Source organism: Schizophyllum commune, assembly GCF_000143185.2.
Source record: "Schizophyllum commune H4-8 unplaced genomic scaffold SCHCOscaffold_11, whole genome shotgun sequence".
Taxonomy (NCBI): domain Eukaryota; kingdom Fungi; phylum Basidiomycota; class Agaricomycetes; order Agaricales; family Schizophyllaceae; genus Schizophyllum; species Schizophyllum commune.
In genome coordinates this window covers 1,648,480-1,670,435 of record NW_026089548.1, presented here as the reverse complement: position 1 = coordinate 1,670,435, position 21,956 = coordinate 1,648,480, and the positions used below count along the sequence as shown (strand labels likewise).

General features: G+C 56.8%; 9 protein-coding genes and 1 non-coding gene across 10 annotated transcripts; 3 read left to right on the top strand and 7 right to left on the bottom strand.

The window, feature by feature from the left end:
* Positions 1-2: 2 nt before the first annotated feature.
* SCHCODRAFT_t220 lies at positions 3-106 on the bottom strand. Its single transcript has one exon. It is a non-coding gene; the product is annotated as a tRNA-Gly (tRNA).
* A 237-nt stretch (positions 107-343) lies between these two features.
* On the bottom strand, positions 344-3,075 carry SCHCODRAFT_02752336 (acetyl-CoA synthetase-like protein). Its single transcript, XM_003028145.2, has 3 exons — positions 2,583-3,075; positions 1,624-2,531; positions 344-1,548 (listed from the first exon to the last, which is right to left on the bottom strand). Exons 1-3 carry the CDS (start codon positions 3,008-3,010, stop codon positions 803-805), a joined length of 2,082 nt encoding a protein of 693 aa, XP_003028191.1. The 5' UTR covers positions 3,011-3,075; the 3' UTR covers positions 344-802.
* Positions 3,076-3,774: 699 nt separating this feature from the next.
* SCHCODRAFT_02602535 (uncharacterized protein) lies at positions 3,775-5,497 on the top strand (the record flags this gene model as incomplete). Its single annotated transcript, XM_003028438.1, has 5 exons — positions 3,775-4,035; positions 4,104-4,406; positions 4,458-4,673; positions 4,747-5,033; positions 5,101-5,497. 5 exons carry the CDS (start codon positions 3,775-3,777, stop codon positions 5,495-5,497), a joined length of 1,464 nt encoding a protein of 487 aa, XP_003028484.1.
* A 177-nt stretch (positions 5,498-5,674) lies between these two features.
* On the bottom strand, positions 5,675-7,583 carry SCHCODRAFT_02671946 (uncharacterized protein; the record flags this gene model as incomplete). The annotated part of the gene is made up of 11 exons (XM_050346636.1): positions 5,675-6,127; positions 6,179-6,504; positions 6,557-6,688; positions 6,739-6,774; positions 6,842-6,908; positions 6,960-6,988; positions 7,078-7,138; positions 7,190-7,228; positions 7,346-7,365; positions 7,418-7,450; positions 7,508-7,583. The coding sequence occupies 11 exons, from the start codon at positions 7,581-7,583 to the stop codon at positions 5,675-5,677; spliced, it is 1,272 nt and encodes a 423-aa protein (XP_050198308.1).
* Positions 7,584-8,093: 510 nt separating this feature from the next.
* On the bottom strand, positions 8,094-9,014 carry SCHCODRAFT_02639543 (uncharacterized protein). The gene is made up of 2 exons (XM_050346089.1): positions 8,463-9,014; positions 8,094-8,410 (listed from the first exon to the last, which is right to left on the bottom strand). The coding sequence occupies exons 1-2, from the start codon at positions 8,943-8,945 to the stop codon at positions 8,237-8,239; spliced, it is 657 nt and encodes a 218-aa protein (XP_050198307.1). The 5' UTR covers positions 8,946-9,014; the 3' UTR covers positions 8,094-8,236.
* A 2,015-nt stretch (positions 9,015-11,029) lies between these two features.
* Positions 11,030-11,623, bottom strand: SCHCODRAFT_02515594 (Nucleotidyltransferase; the record flags this gene model as incomplete). The annotated part of the gene is made up of 3 exons (XM_003028143.1): positions 11,030-11,117; positions 11,167-11,285; positions 11,339-11,623. Coding segments are annotated over 3 exons (492 nt in total), but the record flags the coding sequence as incomplete, so codon positions are not given.
* A 129-nt stretch (positions 11,624-11,752) lies between these two features.
* SCHCODRAFT_02671944 (uncharacterized protein) lies at positions 11,753-12,902 on the bottom strand (the record flags this gene model as incomplete). The annotated part of the gene is made up of 5 exons (XM_050346635.1): positions 11,753-12,018; positions 12,076-12,175; positions 12,228-12,319; positions 12,379-12,526; positions 12,810-12,902. 5 exons carry the CDS (start codon positions 12,900-12,902, stop codon positions 11,753-11,755), a joined length of 699 nt encoding a protein of 232 aa, XP_050198306.1.
* Positions 12,903-13,152: 250 nt separating this feature from the next.
* On the bottom strand, positions 13,153-16,422 carry SCHCODRAFT_02671943 (uncharacterized protein; the record flags this gene model as incomplete). The annotated part of the gene is made up of 7 exons (XM_003028142.1): positions 13,153-13,263; positions 13,334-13,393; positions 13,526-14,167; positions 14,220-14,859; positions 14,910-15,134; positions 15,392-15,552; positions 16,321-16,422. 7 exons carry the CDS (start codon positions 16,420-16,422, stop codon positions 13,153-13,155), a joined length of 1,941 nt encoding a protein of 646 aa, XP_003028188.1.
* Positions 16,423-17,536: 1,114 nt separating this feature from the next.
* On the top strand, positions 17,537-19,033 carry SCHCODRAFT_02639534 (glycoside hydrolase family 6 protein). The gene is made up of 5 exons (XM_003028437.2): positions 17,537-17,805; positions 17,856-18,028; positions 18,079-18,390; positions 18,454-18,804; positions 18,859-19,033. Exons 1-5 carry the CDS (start codon positions 17,579-17,581, stop codon positions 18,942-18,944), a joined length of 1,149 nt encoding a protein of 382 aa, XP_003028483.1. The 5' UTR covers positions 17,537-17,578; the 3' UTR covers positions 18,945-19,033.
* Positions 19,034-19,811: 778 nt separating this feature from the next.
* On the top strand, positions 19,812-21,925 carry SCHCODRAFT_02078086 (eEF1-gamma domain-containing protein). Its single transcript, XM_050341704.1, has 8 exons — positions 19,812-19,853; positions 19,914-20,175; positions 20,227-20,398; positions 20,561-20,718; positions 20,771-21,064; positions 21,170-21,288; positions 21,341-21,695; positions 21,748-21,925. Exons 2-8 carry the CDS (start codon positions 20,125-20,127, stop codon positions 21,754-21,756), a joined length of 1,158 nt encoding a protein of 385 aa, XP_050198305.1. The 5' UTR covers positions 19,812-19,853; positions 19,914-20,124; the 3' UTR covers positions 21,757-21,925.
* The last annotated feature ends 31 nt before the right edge of the window (positions 21,926-21,956 follow it).

The window sequence follows — 21,956 nt, the reverse complement described above, 5'->3', positions numbered from 1 at the left end:
TCTACACCGGACGGGAATCGAACCCGTGCCGCTTGCTCAACTAATCCACGGGTTCGATCCCCGCACGAATGGAAGGCAAGCATGATAACCACTTCACCACCGGTGTGTGAAATACTGCGTCTGTGCGGTTTATCTAACCATACCAGACGAACTGCGAGGCCTTCCCACCTTTCCACATCAGTGACTTGTCAGTCTGTGCTCCAAAATCGCTTGGATCAACCAGTCCGTCTCGTTTAGCTTTTGCCCAATTTATGTTAGGGCGAAACTGTCCGTCCTTCGCCAAATATCGCGCAAAACCTTCAATCGCAAGGCCGCCGTCCAGAGCCGATAGATAACTTCACGAACGGGCAGCATTATGGCACAAGGATGGATTGGACGAAGGAATTGGTTGGGCGACGCCGAGTCACAGAAAGTTCAACTGTGACATTCGCTGGTCGTTGACCTGTCACCTCAGACCTGTACCTAGCCATGCACATCCAGCCGTATTGCTCGATGGGCAGATCAAGCGGCGCATAAGCAACCCACAGCCCATGGGCGCTGACGAGAGTTCTGCCCAATGGTAGGCTGAACAGTGTCCGCACGTCCTGGACCCCACCCCCCTCTGCGACCTTGTGAGCTTCAACGCGATACAAAAATGCGGTTGATAAGCTGAGCCGCCATACACTGAGCCGTACTACTGAGTACATCACGCCACAGCACGAGAAGAGAATAGATAAAGAGTTCAATCCGTCGAAGATGGTATCCTACGAGCAAGCCATACAGTGGTCGTCAACGCGCCGCCACACTAGCGCTGCCGAGCGCCCTATCGCTGCCCGTCCGTGATCTCCTTGATCTCCTTCTCGAACGCCTTCCCAATCTTCGACCGCTGGATCTTCTGCGCTGCGGTCACGAGCCCGCTCTCCGGCGTCCACTCGTCCGGCGTGAGCACGACGGCCTGCAGCAGCTCCATCGTCTTGAACCCGTTCTTCTTCCCCACCGCGTTGCACTCCTTCAGCACCAGCGCGCGCACCTTCGCGCTGTGGCACAGCACCGGCAGCTCCGCCTTCGCCTCGCTAGAGCCCTGCTCCTCCAGCGTGTGCCGCAGGTGCGCCTCGTTCGGGATGATGATCGCGAGCGGCTGCTTCAGGTCCGACGAGCCGTACACGCAGATGTTGTGCACGAGGTTGCACGCCTTGTACACGGACTCGAGCCGCTCGAGCGCGATGTACTCGCCGTTCTGCAGCTTGACGAGGTTCTTGACGCGGTCGATGATCGAGAGCGTGCCGTCCTTGTTCCACCGGCCGACGTCGCCCGTGCGGAACCAGCCGTCGGCGGTGAAGACGTTCGGGTCCTCGTTGAGGTCGGGGCGCTTGTAGTAGCCCTTCGTCACCGAAGGGCCGCGAATGCAGATCTCGCCCTGTGGCGGGTCGCCGTTCGCATTGTAGCCAGCCTCTGGCACGTCGAGCATCTTGATCTCGATAGACGGAACGGGGATACCAACGACACCGTACTGCATGAGCTCTGGCGGCAGAATCGCGCACATGCCGCAGGACTCGGTCATACCGTAACCTAAAAATAGTGTCAGCGACTGTTCAACTCTGGATTCGTCGTCGACTGCAGAGAAAGCAAGTAGCAGATACTCACCCTGGAGTAGCGTCACCAATGCGACGTTCAAGAACTCCTGCGTCTCTCGGCTGAGCGAAGAGGCACCGCTGAGAGCGACACGCAGGCGACCACCCGTTGCTTCCCGCACGCTCTTGAGAACGACGGAGTCAGCGATTTGGGCCAGACCCGGGACGTTGTTCTTCTTGACGGTCATGGCCCCGTTGAAGACGCTCTTCTTGATGGTACCGCTCTTGTTGACCTTCGAAAGAATGCCCTTGCGGATGGTCTCCCACACGGCGGGCACACCAATCATGATGCTGGGGCGGAAGGCGGTCATGTCACCCTGGCAGTTGCGCACGGACGCGTCGGTCAGCGTCTTGACGCGACCGTAGCCGGAGGGCATCCCGACGTAGAACATCGTCATCTCGACGATGTACTCGAGGATGTGCGCAAGCGGGAGGTACGCGAGGAAGCTGTCCTCCTTCGTCAGATGGTGCCCCAGGTGCACGTAGACGGCACCGACGGAAGCGACGAGGTTGGAGTGCGTCAGACACACACCCTTCGGCGCACCGGTGCTGCCAGAAGTGTACATGATGCACATCATCGTGTCCTTCGTCGGCTTCCTTCCGTCAAGCGTGTCCTCGGACTTCGTCCGCCCACGCTCGCGGAGCTCGTCGATGGAGAGGACTGTAAGCCCCTCGCGGACGCCGCGCAGCTTGTCGAGGAGGTCCGCGGAGGGCTTCTCGTCATAGATGATGACGCGTACGGTGGGGGTATTCGGCAACACGTGCAGCACCGTAGGCAAGAGATCCGCGTTCGTAAAGATGCCCACGCAACCGGGCTCGTTGAGCGAATGCGTCAGTCCCTCCTCGCCGAGGGAGTCGTACGCGGTGGCGATGGTCGTAGAGATGGACGAGCATCCGTGCGCGATGAGCTGCCAGTTGATACTAAAGCACTGTCAGCATGTCGTATGCGCGCCGCAGCAGCACCGCACGCACCATGTTTGCGAGTACACGTTGAAGATGTCGTCCTTGGTGATGCCCAGGTCAACCAGGCCACGGGAGACTTCCGAGACAGCGACGAAGACCTCCTTGTAGGAAAGGAACTTGTAGTCGCTGAGCTCGAAGTACTTCCAAATCTTCTTCTCCTTCACTTCCTTCCCCCCAATGACTTTCGTGATCTCCTTCTCCTCCTCGTGAATCTTGAGGATGTCGCGGTACCCGAGTGCTTTGCGGTCGCCGTGCTCCGCCACCGCGGATGTGAGAACGTCATAGACGGTCTCAACCCCCTCCTTGGGTTGGGTAATCAAGCGGTCTGCTGTCGGAGCGAAACGGCGAACGGGACCCTCGCCTGGTCGCGCTGGCTCGGCGACAATCGCTGAGCCCTTGCCGTAGTATCCAGGTTTTGAAGTCGCTAGGTGGGTCATGGTGGTTTGGAAGAAGAGTTGGGAGCGTCGCCGTGCGCGTCGACGAGGAGCACCAGTGCCGCGTTGCGTGACGTCACACGTCATCGGCGCCAATTTCTCTCAAGTCACATGCATCATCACATGCGCGTTCTGATTGGACCCACACCTGCCTCCCGCCCCCATGTGCCCTTTTAGATGCATTCCTCGAGATCAGCAGCACCCTTCGGGGCAGCAGCAAGATAATCCCCTTGTCTTTCCTTTCCTCGGCTTCATCGACAGAGACAGGTCTGCGATCCCGGGAGTAGCGTAGTTGCGATGCCTATCGGTCACAGTACCAGTGTTTGGGGATTGGGGAGTCTTGAATGAAGGTATCTGCTTTGAAGTGGCACGAGTCTCGAGATAGGCACAGCGTCTAGCTCTGTAAGCACTCCCCACTTCCCTTTGACTCACTCGGATTCAAACCGGATCCCCGCGCAGCGCGCAGTCGAACTTCAGCGTGGCGCCAGGCGAGTCCGACGCTCAAAAGTTTGCTGCGCTGCTGAACGTCGACTAAGCAAATTTCCCCTCAAGCAACTGCGGCCATAGTCTGTTCCTTCAAAAGCCGCCGAGACGCGAGTTTGTTCCTGTTCAGCTCACATTGACCGCCTGCCGAGGTATGACGCCACCAGCCGCGGCGCAGGGCGCAGCACAGCCCACCTCCCGCGTCGCCCCTCGCCTCATCCTCCTGCTCTCCGATATAAGGCATCTCTGTTCTGCGGCTCCTTACCTCCTCAGCATCAGTTATCATGGGCGCTATATCACTTCCGGAAGACTCGTACGCTGACAAGGGCGTTGATCCAACCTTTGGTGAAGAGGACGTGCGCACGCCTTTGCTGCCAGGAGGTGGTCTACCTTCTCGGTCTCTGGAAGACCATCGCCGTCGTCAGATCCGGATCCGTCGCTTTTGTCACTTCGCGCTCCTCTTTACGCTGCTCGTCTTCGCGGTTCACCTGCTCTCGGATACGGTCCGGTACCAGACTTCGCGTATCCTTGGGTTCAATATGGATGTGAGTCTACGTACTCAATTCCTCCTTGTTGATCCCCATTATTTGCCCGTCGCTGACGCCGGTTCCAGGATCACGACTACCCCATACCGCCTGGCGTAACCCTCGAGGATTGCCCCGCTTGGAATATTGGCGAGAACTCCCACGTGGGCAGGGTCTCCTTCAAGTTCGACCTGCCTGTCGAGGAGCTCTTCGCCCTCGCTCGCGGCCCACGCTCGCATGGCAAGATCCACATCCGGCAAAGCGATGTGGTCACCGACGATGTCTTGGTCAACGTCGAGGTGCACACCGACACACCCGCGGGCTTCGACCACGCGAAGGCTTGCCTGGCCAAGCGCGAGGGTAGCGACGATACGGCTGGTCTGGGGATTTTTGTAGGCTTCTTGCCTGATTTGCGCTTTCCATTGAGCTAATAACGCGCACAGACCGACGAATGGTGGAACAACCATCACCATCGTCACCACCACCGCATCCACTTCGCCGTCGAGGTCGTCCTGCCCAAGCTCAAGGACGATGTCCAGCAGGTCAACAAGCTCACCACCGACCTGCCCATCTTCCAGCACACCATCGAGGAGCTGGCGGATACGGTTCTTTTCCAGACGCTCAACCTGCAGACCTTCAACGCGGGGATCTATGCCAAGGTCAGTCTCGACTTCTTCCCATCTTCCCATCTTCTCCCCCCCTCGCCCTCCCATCGCTTACCCTTTCTTTCAGTCCATCCACGCCGTCCACGGCACCATCGGCACTTCGAACGCCGGCATCGATGGCGTCTTCCGAGCTGACGAGGCCCTGACCCTGCGCACCAGCAACGGACGCGTCGCCGCCACCGCTTCCGCCCCCATCGTCGACATCACCACAGCGAATGGGGCTATCGAGGGTGAGTACAGCGCAAGCAAGGATTTGGCGCTCTTCACGCAGAATGCACATATCTATGCCACGGTGACTCTCGAGAACGACCCTGCGGGCCCGGAGACGAAGGCAAGGGTGCATACTGCGAATGGGTGAGTTTTCCCTCCTGTCGATCGAGGTCCCAGTGCACGGTGAACAAACAACTAACTCTCACCCCAGCCAGATCCGCCTCGCGGTTTCGCTCTCGTCCACCCAGTCCACCGGCGGGTCCTTCGCCCTCGACGCGCACACCCAGAATGCCGGGCTCACGCTCGAGTTCCTCGATTCTCCTCTCGATGCCGCCCTCTCCCTCGACGCCCACACGACCCTCGGCAAGGCCGACGTGCGGCTGCACCCTACGTACGAGGGTGCCTTCGATGCCTCGACCAGTCTCGCGCGCGTGCAGGTGCGGAAGGGGGAGGAGGATGAGGGGACGGGGCGAGGTGCCAGGGACTTGGACGTCAGGCAGAACGTTGGGACGCATGTGGAGGGCGCGGTCGGGTGGAGCGAGGAGGGGAAGGCGCGGGGGAGTGCGAGAGTGTCGTCGAGTATTGGGGCGGTGGAGCTTTGGGTTTGATGTAGTTGTGATATTTGTCATCTCAAAGAAAAAACTACTTGTGATATACGTGCCCGTCCTGTCCTTTACCTTCTTTGTTGTATTCCCTCGAGATCATGTCTATGTACGCTCTATATGTTCGGTATATGGGCATGATCCAATATATATTCCCGTGTACACAAAAACACTCGCAACCACTTACAGCGCTATCACAGTCTGATGCGTATAAGTACTGCTCGTCGGCGAGCTTGTCGTCTCACTCCCCGTACTCTCACCCCTTCCATGACCAACCCGCATCGTATCGAGACAAATCACCGAGTCCCTCCTCAGCACCGCCGGCGGGATCTGGTAGCAGATCTCCCTATGCACGGACCCGTCGCGCACGGTAACGACCTCGCGGGTGAAGCGCGGGACGGGCGGGGTGGAGTAGCGGCGGCTCCCGGAGGCTGAGTACCGACCACTTGTTGGGGAGGAGCAGTAGCGACCACTCGCGGGGGTGGAGCAGTAGCGACCGGCGGAGGAGGGCGAGCGGATGGGGAGCTTGGTGCGTTGCGTGTCGAGGCTGGCCTGCCGGATGTTGAACATCATGCGATTGCCGAGGACGCAGGAGACGGCGACGGCGAAGCCGATGGGGAGTTCGAGGAGGGAGGGCTGAGGCGAATGTTATTTCGAGGGCAGGTATAGCAAAGGAGCATCACGCACCGGCGCCGCAGCCCACATCAACATGTTAGTGAAGTATGTGGCGAAGACGCTGGTGGGATGGGCGTCAGCATCCTGTTCGAGCCAGTCATCGACTAGTACTCGCGCGAGGTAGTACATCACCGAGTCACGTATGAGGATGCGTATGAGCAGCCGACTAGATGTATAGGACGCATTATCCATCCGATACGTCTGGAACCCGCGATATAGCGCGAGCGCGCATAACAGGCTCTCGAAGCCCAAGAAAGGGATCCAGTATGTGTAGAACTTCGGTGATACGTTACTCGGAACGCACATCGGCTTGAGGCCTGGTAAGGTGACCACGACCGCTGTGCGATACTCTGTTTCAGTAAATGTTGGAAAGAAGGTAGGAGTACCGACCAGTGACGCGCTGCATGACAAGGCCCATGATGGCGGCAGCAAAGCCAGACGAGACGACGAAGCCCACGAGCATTACGATAAGGATCTTCTTGTTGAGAAGGTAGAGGACGTAGAGGCGCATTAGGAGTATAACTGCCGTGAGAGTCAGTCACTTTCGGGTGCCATCTCTGTGAACAGCCTACTTTCGGACACAACGCAAACGGCGACGCCAGTCGCGCCTTGCCATCGAAAGTAAGTCAGGCCTTGTCGAGTGCGTCAGCAAAGCAAGGCAATGTAGAAGTTCACCTACAGCTGTTACGGTTGATCCAGCCCCGTTAGTTGCTGGTTTGCGTACTGAATGCGAGACGCACAACTAGGAATGCGCTGTGAGATCAAAAGCCAGTTACAGAAGGCAATTGCTTACACTATCCGTCAAAGATGGTGTAAACAGGCCTATGTGTAACACGATGAGCTGAGGCCCGCATATACATGATACGGTAGCTTACCGTACAGATTGACTCTACAGGAGACTGAAGTTAGACAAAGCAAGGCAGGCCATATGTAGAGCACGCACATCACTGAAGCCAGGCCAAAATATCGGTTCTGCGCACCAATGAGTGATCGTGAGGTCGCACCGACGACAGTAACACTCACAAACATAAACAGAATTTTCCCCAAAGACCACGAGCTCTTCTAAGCAAATCCCTCAACGAGCATCCTTAGGGGTAAGAAGCATCACAATACCCATATTAATTGGATCTGCGAGCCGGTCAGTGAATAATGGGCAGTTATCGGACTCAGAGCACGAACCTCATCGTCTAGAGTAATCACTGGCACCGCGGTGAGCGTCTTGCCGAAACGAAGAGGGTTGGAAAAACCCACAGTGGTCAAAGACTATGATCGTGCTCGATGCCACTGACGATGACATTCAGTCTACCCGAGCGATACGGCTCGCTATTCAGTAACCCTCACCATGTGCGCAATGCGTGGCCTGCAAGTTCCAAAGTCGTTGCACCAACGTCTCGATGATAGCAGCGGCGCTAGACATTGTGAACAATTCAGGGCTTGAAACGATGAACAGCGGTCAAGCGCAGACTGACCTCGTTGCTGCTGGTCTTATCTACCAGACCACCGCCGACCTTCCAGCACGAGCGCCAGCGCAGCTAGCACTAGCGAGACATAAGCATGTCTTCTACTCCATCCATAGGTACCTTCAGCGCCGGACATGTAGCCTGTAGCACTGATCATCGTGCTAAGGAACGGTGAGCTGCGCTAGGGCGCGTAGTCAATCGCCGATGCATTCGAAGGTCGGGCGACATTCGAGATCGAAGACTTGTCGAAGACGCTCAGCCAGCGCAGCGAGGCTCATGTCATCGCGAAGCATACGGAGATTGGAAGACATGCCGTGTGCTATTGCAGGAAGACGGGGTCAGAAGGGGTGCTGGGGACTAATCATCAGACGCACCTTCGTTCGCGCCGTATCGAATGTGCCGACCACCTCTGCAATCAAAACCAGCCCACCTACCATCGTGCAGTCTCAAAGCCCATTTCTTCAGTAGACAGACGTGCATAGTGCATCCAATAAATTAGCAAGCAACGACAAGCATCACCCCGTACGTCGATAGAACATATCCTCATACATTGATTCATGAAAGCGTCCATTGCGTAGCTAGTGTACCTGCCCATAGAGGGCGATAGGGCTCATGCCTGACTGATCGGCTCGTACGCGCCCCGGCTGCTCCCAGCGCGTCCGAGCGAGAGGCCCATGAAGAGCCCCTTGCGCGTCTTGCGGGACGAGCCTAGGCCTTCGTCCTCCTCCTCCCTCTGCCGACGCTCCTTCGCCTTCTTGAAGCCCTCGAGCGGCACGTCGTATAGCTGTGAGTTCACATGAGCATCATGTTACCAGCCAGAATGGGATGATAGTGACCTTGTCGTACTCGACGCCCAACTCCCTGCCGGCGGTCCAGAAGTCTCTGCAATTGCCAACGAGACCCAGATCGAAGGGGTTGGCTGCCCGGCCAGCCATCGCAAGACCGTCGACCGCCCGACCCTTGGTGAAGCGATCGAAGCCGAGGAGATGCATCAGGAACCCGCTCCCGCACCCAGCACACCCATGGCGATGACCGTGCGTATGCCCGTGGCCATGCGTGATGTTGGTGGTCGCCGCGTCCGACATCAGCGACGCGTCCTCGCCCGTGACACTGCTCGAGCGATGGCGGTGGCCCATCTGACCGGCAAGGCTCTGCCCGCCGCGGCCACCCATGAATCCATAGCGGCCGAGGTTACTGACCTCGAACGTCGTCATCTGGCGCGCGACCTGCCAGAGTTGCGATGCTAGCAGGACGATGGTCCATGCCAGCTGCAGTGTCGCCCAGAGAGCGACTGACAATAGGAAGGGATCGCGAGCCATGTACTGGCAGACGTCGGGCGGCAACGGGCATGAAGCGGAGTAGGAATCGGGGTTGGGTTCGATGGTGAGGCCGGAGTAGACTGAGACAAAGTTAGATCGCACCGACAGCTCATCGTTGGATCGCTCACAGGAGTATGATAGGTAGTCAAAGAATGTGATCCCGAAGACCAGGAAGATGACGAAGAGCAAGAATTGGCGATGGTTATTCAGACCGACTGTAGGAATTTAGTCTTCGCATAGTTTTACTGAGAGAGACATACCGCAATTCCATACCCACGGGCAGTGACTGATTGGAACAGTCAGTAAGCAGCACGGATGCACGACGAGAATGAATGGCTCACTGATCACTGCGTGCAATGCATTTGTCGCAGAATCTGCAATGCTTGGAACGAAGGGGCTTGCGAGCCTGCGAAGCGTGATGAGTTTGCAGTGAGACATTGTCTTGTACTACTTACCATGCACTGTATGCAAAACGTCTGCCCGTTCAAGCGACCCTCAGATGCTAAGTCCTCTATGACTGTCTTCAACTCTGCATCGCTCGCTGGTCGCGGACAAGTGCCCGGGTCCAGCGTAATGGAGCGGAAGAAGTTGTACGAGCAAAGCATGAAGGAAAGCGCGAAGCCGAGGTGGGCAAGCGGATGGTGAGGTGTGTCTACAGTATGTTAGCGAGGTGAACGGAGCTTCAGCCGCACCGTGCCAAGTGCTTACCCGGCAGTAGTCGCGTTATCCACGCATAGAAGACCCATACTAGGGACGCGAGTATGATACCGGAGAAGTAGGGCGTGTTCTGAACGCCCTCGGTGTAGTTTACATCGTTTAGTAGTACACGTGTGACAATCTGAGGGTTGGTCAGCGGCAACGCAGGTGGTCTCGAAGCAGCGCCTACGCACATGGTGCATGCCGAAGAACTCTGCGAAAGCAAGGATGATTCCGGTATACCACGGTAGGAGCGTCAAGGTCATGAAGATGAGGTAGAAGAAGATAGTGGGGAGCACGAAGATCGCAATCTTGGTGTTGCGATCTGAGAGAGGCTTGGTCTTCTTCACGCCGAACTCATTCATGCCACCCTCCTCAAGAGCTCTCTTCCAGGCGCCAAGACTCTTCAGCTCGACGGCCATGTCGCGTGGCGTGCGACCTTCGCCATCCTTGGCGGTAAGATCGGCTCCCTTCTCAATAAGCCGGCGAATGCTGACGCGGTTACCGCGTACAACAGCCCAGTGCAGCGGTGTAAGCCCCGAGTCGTCCTGCGTGTTCGGGTTTGCGCCATGTCGCAGGAGTAGGTCAACGCTGAGCGCGTCCCCCTGATACGCAGCCCACATGAGACTGGTGTGCCCCTGCGCATCGCGCGAGTCAACGTTCACGGGCTGGTGAAGCATGTAGAGGAGAGCCATGACGGATGACGAGTGAGTGACAAGGTGAAGGGAGTTGTAGCCCTGCGAGTCGGCAATGGTGGGGTCGGCGTTGTGTGCAATGAGCAGCTGGATGACATAGAGGTAGCCATTGCGCGCAGCCCACTGCATCGGGGTGGCTACGAGGTCCCCTCCGAGCGCGTCAACCTCGGCACCCTGTTCAAGGAGGTAGCGACATGCAGCGACCTGGGCATTGATCGCCGCCCAGTGCAGGGGGGTGATGTTCGACTCGTCGCGGTCAGTCGCCTTGGCCTTCCCCGACGCAATCAGTCGCTTGATGAGCTCAACATCGCCCCGTTGCGCCGCAACGAAGATGGTCTGTCGTTCGTCAGCACACAGCCCCCGCGCCGAGCGCGACACGCACGTCTTCGGGCTCCGTCTGTTCCAGCGCCTGCGCGAACGTAAGATTAGACGCCTGAGCAGATTCAGGGTTCACAGTCGAGGTCGAGGGCTCCGATTTGGGATTTACAAGGTCGTCCATGCCGGCGACGATGATGGCGGCGGACAAGTGGTGGCTGCTTGTCACCGCCAACCCGGACCGCCGTTTGTCCGGCACTGCCACGTGCAGCGGACCCACAGCACCGTTCCTCAATTTCAAGCGCTTAACATAGCCTTTCGTTCGTAAAAATACAGTATCGAGGGTATATACAGCACAAATAGTAAGTCGTACGACTCCTAAATGTTGCGCACACGTTGGCAGGGCTCTTGCCAGGGAACACCAAGTATTTTGAAGATCTCTTCCTCAGTCTCCGAAGCAATGATGCTCCCTAGAGAGCGGTCAGGGATATTCTGGCCGGAAGAATAAAAGCAACTTACCTTGGTTCAGCTTTTTCGTCCTATCGTGGACGTCCCGTACCACCCCCGCGTATAGCCCTTTTTGGTTGAGCGAATACCCCATTGTGCCGGCCTTGTACCGCATCGCACGATTGAACTGCGAAATCATCAGTACCCATACAATGCTAGAAAGCCTGAAATTATACTCACAATATCATCACCCGTATAATAGATCAGCGCCGCGCCCTTCGACTTCCACGGCACGGCGAGGAAGTCGATTCGTCGCTGCTTCGCCCCTGGCGTCTTGGGTAGGTGGCACAGCCCGTGGTAGACACATTCCGGGTCGTACGGGTCTTCTGGAACTGCGAGGTCCTCGGTGATGATGTCGGCGCGGCGGAGGTACTTGAGCAGCTCGTGCATTGCCCCGGCGTGCGTGCCTCCGTCGTCGGTGGGGCGTGTGATCATTATGTCGATGTCCCCGCAATCTTTCTTGCCGCTGAATCGCAAAGGGTCAGCATACGTGAGGAAGAGAAGTTGTGATTAGCGCGTACCGCCTGTAGCTTCCCATCACGTAGAGCTCGAGCTTGGGATCGACTCGCTTTCCTGCAGCAAAATCAGCCTGACTTAATGCAGTTGCTGGCAATCATGCGCACCGTAAGGTACTATGAGGTCGTATAGTTCCTTCACTTCTTCTCGCGGCATGCGCTCCTGAAGATCTGGTGAAGGGTGAGTTCTTCCTAAGTGTGTCCACCGACTCAAACTAGACGTACCAGCATAGTACTTGATCCCAATTTTTTGGCCTGGATTGAGTTTAACGCCGCCCTTCCCATTTGCGACGTCATCGAGCGTGCGGCAGCCCCAGTTGTACCAGTCCTGGGCTGTCTTCGTACCTGAGAAGCGCTGGTTCAGCGTGATGTCCCTCGAACCGCCGGTATGGTAGCACTCACCGACACCATAGATGCCCTTGAAACGCCATAGCACATCCACGTCTGGCGTGTACTCGTGCATCAGCCGCCTGAGGGTTCCTGTCCTGATAATTTCCATAATCTATATTGCGTGTGTCAACGACGGATCGTTGAACGGGTTGACCACTGCGCACCTTGTCAGCGGTCTTCGCCCCCACACCGGGTATCTTCATCGCCTCTTTCGCAGTGCGGATGCGGTATGGGTAGACCCGAATGTTTCTCAGCGCTGTAGGGCAGCCGACGTGAGCAACGAGGATCATTTCCTCGAGCAGAGAAAGTTCCTACACTTCGAGTAACTCAACACCTTGAACTTGTCATCGATGCCCGCCCGAATCTTGTGGATCTCCTGGAGCTTCGTCAGGATGTCGATCACATCCTGATTGGGGCACGGTCCCTGAGGACCGGGCGCGGGTACGGTATCGCAGGCGAATTTCTGTGAAGCATCAGCGACAATGCTCGGAGAAGGATTCACGATAGTGATGGAAGAAACCGACTGACCCGCTTGCCTAGGACCCCTGACAATACGAGTATATTCCAGATACAAATCCGGACAAGAACGGCCCAAAATCGCGCCCTCGCCCAGATAAAAATCCGGACAGAAACCGCTCGGAGGGGTCAACAGGCAGATTCAGGTCCGGACAGGATTGTCGTGGCGGACGGTGGCAGCACATATGTCAGCGTACTGAATCCTAAAGGTTGCGGTGGCCTAACGGAACCGCGCGGCTCGAATCGAAGCTGTCTACGAGTTCGAACGCGGCGCGAGGCTCACGTTTTAGACCTTTTTGCGATGATACGGCGTTTCTCAGCATTCTCACTGTAAGATCGCGGCCGAGAGGGTGAAAGCAGCATGTAAAAGAGCCACAGAGGCTCAGGCAGGCGTCATTCGCAAGTTTATAGCGCCAGAGGCGCCCTGAAAATATTTGACGATTTTTTGACGATTTTTGATGATTTTTGAAGGCCAGATACGATTCCGGACAAGAATGGCGAGAACCCCCGTTGGGGGTCCGGACAAGAATGCCCAGAAGGCCGACTTTCAGTATCCGGCCTCTGTGTGTATTGTCAGGGGTCCTGCTTGCCTTCGCCCTTCTTCGCCTTCTTCCCCTTCTTCACCGGACTGTCCTCGACGTCGTTTTCGTCCTCCGTCTCCTCGGTCCTATCATACTGGTCACCCTGTATTACGTGTCAGCGAAAGTGATCAATCACTGGGCATGATCAGCCACTAAGAAGACCTTAAGCTCACCTTTTCACCTACGACGGGAACATCCAGGTCCTCGTCCTCGTCTGGCTCGAGATCCCACAACTGCGGTGGTCGCGGTTAGATATGCCAAGCGGATGAAGTAAAACAGGCGGATAAAGTAGAACGGGCGGACGAAGTGACAGGTGAACGAATACCAGGACGCGGACGCAGTGAGATAAAGAAATGTAAACTCACATCGCCGGGCGGCGGAAACCCATGTTCTTCTTCGTATTCTTTCGCGCGGTCATCCTTCGCCTGCTCGTAGAAAGGGACCAGTGGGTCGACCTCTTGATTGCCTGCCTTCCCCTCCGGCGCATCGTCCGCGCCAGAAGCAGCCTCGGACGTAGCACGAGAGGCAGCCCCTGGCGTAGCACCAGAGGGCGATGAAAAGCTGGACTCGGACGCCTCGCTCGACGCGTAGCTCAATGCCCGCTGTCTCGGCTCTCCTCCAACCGCTTGCGCAGCCCCTTCACCACGCCATGGGCACGCCGAGTACTTGGGCCACTCCTCCTGCGGAGGGAAGAAAAAGCCCTGCGGCCGGTCCTCAAGTGGGACGAGTGCGGGTGCGGGGTTCTTCCGCTTCAGCCCGCGCCACTCCAGATCAGCCTTCTCCTGCCTAGCCTTTATGATGGGGCCCTCTTCTTTATTGTATTTGGTAATGCATTTGAGGACGAACTTCCAGTTGAGGATGGGGATGTGTTCGGGGACCTCGTCGACGGAGGTGACTTGGAGTTTGTAGAACAGTGAGGGGTGGAGGGTCTTGTCGGACGCGCAAATGATGTGCGTGCACTTGTCCGGAATATAACGCTCCATGAGGCGGGCGCCGCAGCGGACGAGCTAGATACATTGTCAGCGACAAGGATAAACTTGGCGAGCGATGGACACGCACGCAAAGGACCTTCGCCTCCACATCCTCCATATCCTCGTCGTCTATGACGAGGAATACGTCCATACCGGTGAAGATGTTTTGCTTCATGTCCGATCGGATCTCCTTCTTCTTCTGCCGCACACATTCGGCGTATGTCGTGGGTATGGGAGGCGGTGCCGGCTTCGGTTGTGGTGGCGGCTGTTGCTGTTGCTGCTCAGATTTCGTGTGCTTGCTCCGAGATGAGTCGTGGCGTCGAGAGGACTCTTTGTCCTTCTTGGTCTCTTTTGGCCTCTTGGACTCCTTGGTCTTCTTGGTCTTGCTGCCACTTGCCTCTGCAGGCTCATCTGCCGGTCGCTTCATAGTAGCTTGCGGCGCTAGGCTCCCGGAGCTTTTGGCGCTGGCGATCCTCTCTTCGAGCGCTGTGAGTAGGCTGCCCCTCTTCGGCTTTGCGGCGGCGGAGCTAGGTCCGGCAGACGCATGCCCGATCAATGCACTTGATTCTTCGATAGGCGACGTCGCCACGTCCGACGACGGTGGTTGCTTTCGAGGGGATGTTGGTATGTGCAACTTGGCCAGTTTCTTCGGCGCTGTTTTCTTCGGCTTGACTCCGATCATAGCAAGAGTTCTGAGCCTCTTTCGCGGTCGTTCCTCGACTATGGAACTGGCAGCACAGTCAGTCTCAATAGCACTGCGGACGGATAGGCCACATACAACGATGTGATATCGTCCGACACTGATGACTCCTGAACGGCCGTGGGAGGAGCAGAGTCAGCGTGTGCATCGATCTTTCTTTTCGCCTTCTTGTGTAGATTTTCACGCTCTTCTGTAAGTTCTTTGGTTTTTGGCAACGCCTTTGCCAATGTTTTCGGCGACTTTGTGGCATCGAATTCATGGATGCTATCGTTGACGCTGGTATCCGGGTCCGTCTTGGGTGCACTACAGCGAGTTAGTATTCTGATACAGAAGATAGTGACACTGGCGCCCGACCTCGGAAGAGATGGTGGCACTTTGGACGCTGATTGCTCATCGCCACTCTGCGGAGCGGGCGAAGGCTGGCGGGCAGACGGTGCTGGGGAGTCTCGCATACTCGTCGGAGAGGGATAACTTGATTGATGTAGACTCCTTTGTGTCTCTAGACATCTGCAAGTTCCAGAGCATGAGTCGTTGAAATCACCAGAGGGGCCAACACGCACCTTGCGAACGCGCTGAGGGACTCCATTATCTCGTCCTGCTCCTCACTCTCCATGCCCATGCGCTCATCTTGTTCTAGGTAGTAGCTGTCGACGTCCATGAGTATCGAGAGCGATGTGGCGCCCAGGTCGAGGTGATGGTCAGGTTCAAGTTTAGACGCGTTCTGATTTCAAGTCAGTCGGTTCCGGTCACGTGGGTCTCATCATTGTTGTCGTGCTCCACGTGGCCATCACGCTCTTTCCCACACAACATCAACTTCAATAATCCATCTTAACTCTGGGCATTAGGACAGAAGAAGGTTGATGCAGAAGATGTAACACTCTGTATGCACTACCTTGAGACGGTATTGAGGTCGATTATGCGCGCATTGCACCTTCTCAAGGTCCGTCTCGCCTTCAACTTGAAAGAGTACGCGCGGTGGCAAAGGCATGTCCAAGCGAAGAAGCCTTCACGGTTGCGGCAGGTTCTGAATAGCATATATTATTTTGGGAGCCGATGTATACGTGCGATACGACGCTAGCTTCCGAGGTTTGCCTGATGATCGTGGAATCCTTTTCTCTTTCCTTTTACTGTCCTTTCGATCTCGCTACCACGTAATGATTATATTAACTGCCATTCATATCACCTTACTCGTCTTGGCTACACTAGTCGTGTTCAGAGCATGTATACAGTCGGTAGACTCGCTTCATGTGCCTACTTCGTCACTAGTGTCCTCAGATGCTTGCCCAGTAGCTTTGGCCAAGTTCGAACCTGAGAAACCATGCAGAACAACGCCTCGAGTTGGTCCGACCACGAAGATACTGTCCTCGACCGTTTGGCGCACACTTTCATGGTTAAATCGAGCCCATCGCTTATTTTGTTTGCAGAGGCGCGAGCATTGACCTATCGTGAACGGCATCAGAAGACAACGCGCGAGTGTTGCGAGACGCACGTTCTGCACATTCGCAAGCAAAGCCTTCATGTCACCGAGCGTCGCGACACCCTCCGGCTCGAGCAACGCGTCGATAACGAGACGCGCGGCCCAGAGAGCCATGTTCATCCCTCTTCCATTGAATGACCTGAGTAGGTTTGGATCGGACAAGACACGGCTGTGTCGATTCAGACCCTGTTACGTGCAGGCCGCTAGGCGGATTGGAGTTGTATTCACATAGTTTCCCGCTGTCCATCTTGAGGTGTACGCGAACAGCTAAGGGCGGACATGATGGTCAATAGAGAGCGAATTGAGATTGGATCAGAAAGGACGCCATATCATTTCCACGCGGAGTCCACGAGCCGCCAGTGATCGACTGATCACGTACACCCGTCGGCCTGGACGACCTTTCTCACAACACAACTTCAACTCCGACTTTCACTGTCTCTCCGAGCTCGGTCGCATACTCCAAGGCCTCGGCAAGGAATCTAACTGGGCTTCGTCTGTTCGGCTCTCGCGAGACCCCACAGCTCGTCCGGGACCGAATTACGGGAAAACATCGCAAGGGCGCCTCTGGCAACTGTGGTGATCAAGCTCTCGCCATCGTGACTTCTCTCCCACTCAATAGACCCCGTCAATGTCCCGAGCCGTACGAGTAGATGGCGCGACTGCGGACGGGAAAACTCAGCTCGACGCTCTGCCTCATGTGGTACCGCCCCAGGCCCTGACTGTGTTCGCACGACCTTCCCAATTGTACGTTCAATTAGTACTCCCATTCACTTCGACGCCAGAAGCCTGTTCCCCGATTCTCAGGCCAAGATCTGCGCACTCAGTGCCCGGAGTTCAACCCCCCTCAGGTGAAGGTATCCTCAAACTTCTACCCCATCGCTCTCGGTGCAGCTGGCCCTTGACACGCCGAACGTCGCCCCGCTGACACTGAACCGTCCACTCTCCAACGGATATACTGCGGGAATCCGACGTCGCTGCTCGTAGTCCTTACCTCGGAGATTTTCCGCGAGCCTCTTGATATTCTCGGTCAATAGCGAAGGAAGTCCGAATTGCGTACACGGACTCACAACGTCCCATCACCTGACGCTCCTCCGCCTATTCCTCCCGGACACCCGTGATGCTTCCCCCGCTCGGACAAACCCAACCTTGGGCTCTGGAACTACACAGGTAGCTCGTCGGCGTATCCCCAGCCCAGGCGCCTGACCCCCTGGGCAGCCCTGGGTATATAAGGCGCGGCGCGCTCGACGGTTCTGCAGTATCGGTCAACAGCATGAAGTTCCTCACATTCCTCGCTCTGGTCGCCGCCGTCGTCGCCTCGCCCGCCAACCGCAAGCGCCGGCCGGCGGTGACGCTCGAGGGCAACCCCTTCGAGTCGTACACGCTTCATGCGAACAGCCACTACAGCAGCCTCGTCGAGGCTGCAATCGGCAACCTCTCGGACTCGTCGCTCGAGCCGGCCGCGCAGGTTGTCAAGGAGACCGGTACTTTCCTCTGGCTGTGAGTCTTGTCGCTTCGGAGAAGTCGAAAGTTGATTGACCCTTGCTCAGCGACACCATCTCTACGATCGAGACATTCGAGGGCTACCTTCAGGAGACTGGCGAGAACGAGATCTTCGGTGTCGTGATCTACGACCTCCCGGGTCGCGACTGCGCCGCCAAGGCCTCCAACGGCGAGTTGGCTGTCGGCGAGCTCGACAGGTACAAGTCGGAGTACATTGACCGTGAGTGCTCTCTTGCTCTCACTCTGTGCAGTATCTGACATGCTCTGTAGCGATCGTCGCGATCATCAAGAACAACCCGGACATCGCCATCGCCGCGATCATCGAGCCCGACTCGCTGCCCAACCTGGTCACCAACAGCGACCTCACCACCTGCCAGAACTCCGCGTCTGGCTACGAGGAGGGTGTCGCGTACGCGCTCTCGTCGCTCGACCTCCCGAACGTCGTCCAGTACGTCGATGCGGGCCACGGAGGCTGGCTTGGCTGGGACGCGAACCTGAAGCCCGGCGCCGAAGAGCTCGCCAAGGTCTACAAGGCTGCCGGCTCGCCCAGCAACGTACGCGGCATCTCCACCAACGTCGCCGGTTAGTACTCCTTGTCCCCTTCATTCCATCGCCGGGCTGACGCGTCTTACCCTCTTCCTATAGGCTGGAATGCGTGGTCCAAGAACCCGGGTGAGTTCGAGAACGCCCCCGATGGCCAGTACAACAAGTGCCAGGACGAGCAGCGCTACGTGACCATCTTCGGTGATGCGCTCTCCGCTGCGGGCTTCCCGAACCACGCGATCGTCGACACCGCGCGCAACGGCGTCCAGGGTCTCCGTGACGCCTGGGGCGACTGGTGCAACGTCATCGGCGCCGGTATCGGTGTGCGCCCGACCGCTGACACTGGCGAGGAGCTCGCCGACGCCTTCGTCTGGGTCAAGCCCGCTGGCGAGTCCGACGGTACCTCCGACTCTTCAGCGACCCGCTACGACTCTATGTGCGGCCTCGACGATGGTGAGTCGTGCTTGTGACTGACATTGATGTGGATGTTAATGCGAAATTCCATAGCCTACAAGCCGTCTCCGGAGGCTGGCGCGTGGAACCAGCCGTACTTCGAGGAGCTCCTGAAGAACGCCAACCCCTCTTTGGCTTAAAATGTGTCGCTCGTTCTCGTAAAGGGTGTATATGTATCTGTAAAATTTATCACTCGTTCTTGGGTTTCAATGCAATGCTGTTCGCCTGCTTCTGTGCGTTCTGAATCGGCCTGAAAACACGACGCTCGAGAGAGCTGGAAGAAAGTGCTGGATGAGCGCTTTCCGAGCGCCTTTTCCTCCTGCGGCTCCCACGCGTGAAATCTGTCTGACTGAAACGATATCGTGCATCACTCAATCTGGATGCACCCAATAGGGAAGGCTTTGTTCTCCGTGAACCCGTGCTGTGACGTCACGCGTCATCGCGACAGATGGATGCGTTCTTGCGCCAGCGTGCGCGCTTTGTCAGATGGCTCACTAAGAGCCCTCACGCGGAAGTCACACATTCCTCCTTGACTTCTGCTTTCATGTCGTACTCAGCCTCGCACCCCTAATGGGGGACATCTCAACCGAGTTTCTGTATATCCATCCAGACCTGTCGACGCTTCTCCAGTACTGCTCGTTCGATTTAGCCCCAGAGAATTATCTGAAGAACTCTAGCTTTGCCCTTCTTGCGTAGTCACTCTCCGAGGGCGAAGGGCTCTCCAGAGCTACAGTGAAATCCAGTGTTTTACCTGGTGCATCGAATGCTCCTGGGCATCGGAAGGATATGACCACTTTCTTTCTCTTCCCCAGTTCCTCTCATATCCTCATGCACAGCTGGTTATGCATGCAGCGCGCACTCGTGCGGGCTATATTGGATACATAGGTCCGCCTCACAGTCACATCCACCTGGTAGCAGAGCGCGTTGCTCACACAGAAAACAGATATCACTGCAGTTAACTTCAATACCTCATTACGCCAGACCCATACGTCGAAGGCAAATCCTACCGTTGACGACTTCGCGTGGCTTGAACATCTGGAATACTATCGGTGAATGTTGCGATGCCAACCCAGGCGCGGAAAACGACGTACTTCTGACTGTTCTTTTAGTCACCTCTCTGGTTTGCACGCCCTCTGCCCTACCGTATATTCAGCGGCCTTTCCAATCCATTGAGAAACGGATTCGAACGACGAAGTTGAACATCGATCAAATCGATCGTGACAGTTCGTGATTTCGGTCACGAATCGTGACTAGATAATTTTCCAGCTGCCGCGTTCGTTACTCCCCATCTTCTCCTCCTCCCCCATCTCCTACCACAAAATGTCGACTGGCACGCTCTGGGTATACCCCGAAAACCAGAAGGGCAAGGCCGTACGTACTTCTTCATTTGCCCTAGCCGATCGCTGATCGTTTGCCTTCCAGATCCGCGCCGTTGCAGCGTACGGCGGCCTTGAGCTCGAGCTCCCGGCCTACGAGCACGGCAAGACCAACAAGGAAGAGGCTTTCCTTGCCAAGTTCCCCCACGGCAAGGTCCCCACGTTCGAGACCAAGGACGGCTTCAAGCTCTTCGAGTCCACCCCGATCGCCCGCCACCGTAAGTATCCTGTTCCCCTACGATCGATGCGACCCATCCCCTTGTATGATGAGAAGTAATTATCAGTTATCCCTGTCTTAACACACCGTGTCGACAGCTTTCACATCTCTGACAATCAACGCCCACGATTTCCTTCGTATATGTACTGATCGAATCATCCAGTTGCTTCCCTTGCGCCCAACTCTGGCCTCCTCGGATCGAGCCCCGAAGATGCGGCGCTCGTCGACCAGTGGACGCACTTTGCCGACTCGGAGATTGACGCCGTCCAGCTCATCATCTTCAACATGGTGAAGGGCCTCGGGATCGCGTACAACAAGCTCGTGCGTCGCAATCTGTGATCGCTCCTTCACTGCGCCCTAAAATCAACTGCAGGTCCACACCGCCCTCCTCGAGCGGGTCCACCGCGCCTACACCACCCTCAACAACTACCTCGCCACCCGCACCTTCCTCGTCGGCGAGCGTATTACCCTCGCCGACATCTGGGTCGCCGCCATCACCCAGTTCGGCACCTTCTTCCACTTCGACAACGCCACCCGCACGAAGTTCCCCCACCTCATCCGCCTGGTCGACACGATCGTGAACCAGCCGAAGCTCGCGGGCACCTTCAGCGCGACGCCCTCGCTCGAGAAGCCGCTCGCCTTCACGCCCCCCGCAAAGGAGAAGAAAGAGAAGGAGCCGAAGGCCGCGCAGCCGAAGGCGGAGAAGAAGCCCAAGGCGAAGGCCGCGGAGGACGATGATGACGACGAGCCGGACGTCCCGGTGGAGAAGAAGGAGAAGAACCCGCTTGACGACCTCCCCAAGTCGTCGTTCAACCTCGAGGACTGGAAGCGCGCGTACTCCAACAAGGACACCCGCGGCGCTGACGGTGCCCTCGAGTGGTTCTACCAGAAGTGAGTATGCGCAGACTTGTCCCCCAATATCTGTTGCTCATGACTATCGCAGCTTCGACAAGGACGGCTTCTCCATCTGGCGTGTCGATTTCAAGTACAACAACGAGCTCACGCAGACGTTCATGTCGTCGAACCAGATCGGTGGCTTCTTCGCGCGCCTTGAGGCGAGCCGCAAGTACCTCTTCGGCTCCGTCGGCGTGCTCGGCGAGAGCAACAACTCGGTCATCTCCGGCATCTTCATCCTCCGCGGCCAGGAGGTCGAGCCCGTCATCAGCGCCGCGCCCGACTGGGAGAGCTACGAGTACAAGAAGCTCGACCTTGCGAACGAGGCTGACAAGGCCTTCTTCGAGGGCGCCTGCGCCTGGGACCTCGAGATCGACGGCAAGAAGTGGGTGGATGGCAAGAACGTGAGTGAGAATTATCGTTGGCGTGAACATTCGTGCTGACCACTGTTTGCAGTTCAAGTAATCTGTATATCCTTGGGCAGCCCTGCGGGGCTCATGTAGCAGTAGTGTAGAAGGCGCGGTGTAGCCTTTAGTCCTATCTATCCTCGCGCATTTTGTTGTCACGTTTTAGTATACATTGTATGTGCTACCGACCATTGGAAGTCTGCCATAGAAACAAGGTCATCTTGTCCACATGGGCCGAGTCGCTTTCGAGCGTCAAAA

Excerpts from the sequence above, each read along its gene's own strand:
- SCHCODRAFT_02078086 (XM_050341704.1), top strand. The coding sequence starts at position 20,125 with ATGTCGACTGGCACGCTCTGGGTATACCCCGAAAACCAGAAGGGCAAG. Across the intron at positions 20,176-20,226 it reads AAAACCAGAAGGGCAAGGCC|ATCCGCGCCGTTGCAGCGTA; the intron begins GTACGTACTTCT and ends TTTGCCTTCCAG. Across the intron at positions 20,719-20,770 it reads GGATCGCGTACAACAAGCTC|GTCCACACCGCCCTCCTCGA; the intron begins GTGCGTCGCAAT and ends AATCAACTGCAG.
- SCHCODRAFT_02752336 (XM_003028145.2), bottom strand. The coding sequence starts at position 3,010 with ATGACCCACCTAGCGACTTCAAAACCTGGATACTACGGCAAGGGCTCA. Across the intron at positions 2,532-2,582 it reads AACGTGTACTCGCAAACATG|TATCAACTGGCAGCTCATCG; the intron begins GTGCGTGCGGTG and ends ACAGTGCTTTAG. Across the intron at positions 1,549-1,623 it reads ATTGGTGACGCTACTCCAGG|GTTACGGTATGACCGAGTCC; the intron begins GTGAGTATCTGC and ends CACTATTTTTAG.
- SCHCODRAFT_02639534 (XM_003028437.2), top strand. The coding sequence starts at position 17,579 with ATGAAGTTCCTCACATTCCTCGCTCTGGTCGCCGCCGTCGTCGCCTCG. Across the intron at positions 17,806-17,855 it reads ACCGGTACTTTCCTCTGGCT|CGACACCATCTCTACGATCG; the intron begins GTGAGTCTTGTC and ends ACCCTTGCTCAG. Across the intron at positions 18,029-18,078 it reads CAAGTCGGAGTACATTGACC|CGATCGTCGCGATCATCAAG; the intron begins GTGAGTGCTCTC and ends CATGCTCTGTAG.
- SCHCODRAFT_02639543 (XM_050346089.1), bottom strand. The coding sequence starts at position 8,945 with ATGGCTCGCGATCCCTTCCTATTGTCAGTCGCTCTCTGGGCGACACTG. Across the intron at positions 8,411-8,462 it reads TGGGCGTCGAGTACGACAAG|CTATACGACGTGCCGCTCGA; the intron begins GTCACTATCATC and ends GTGAACTCACAG.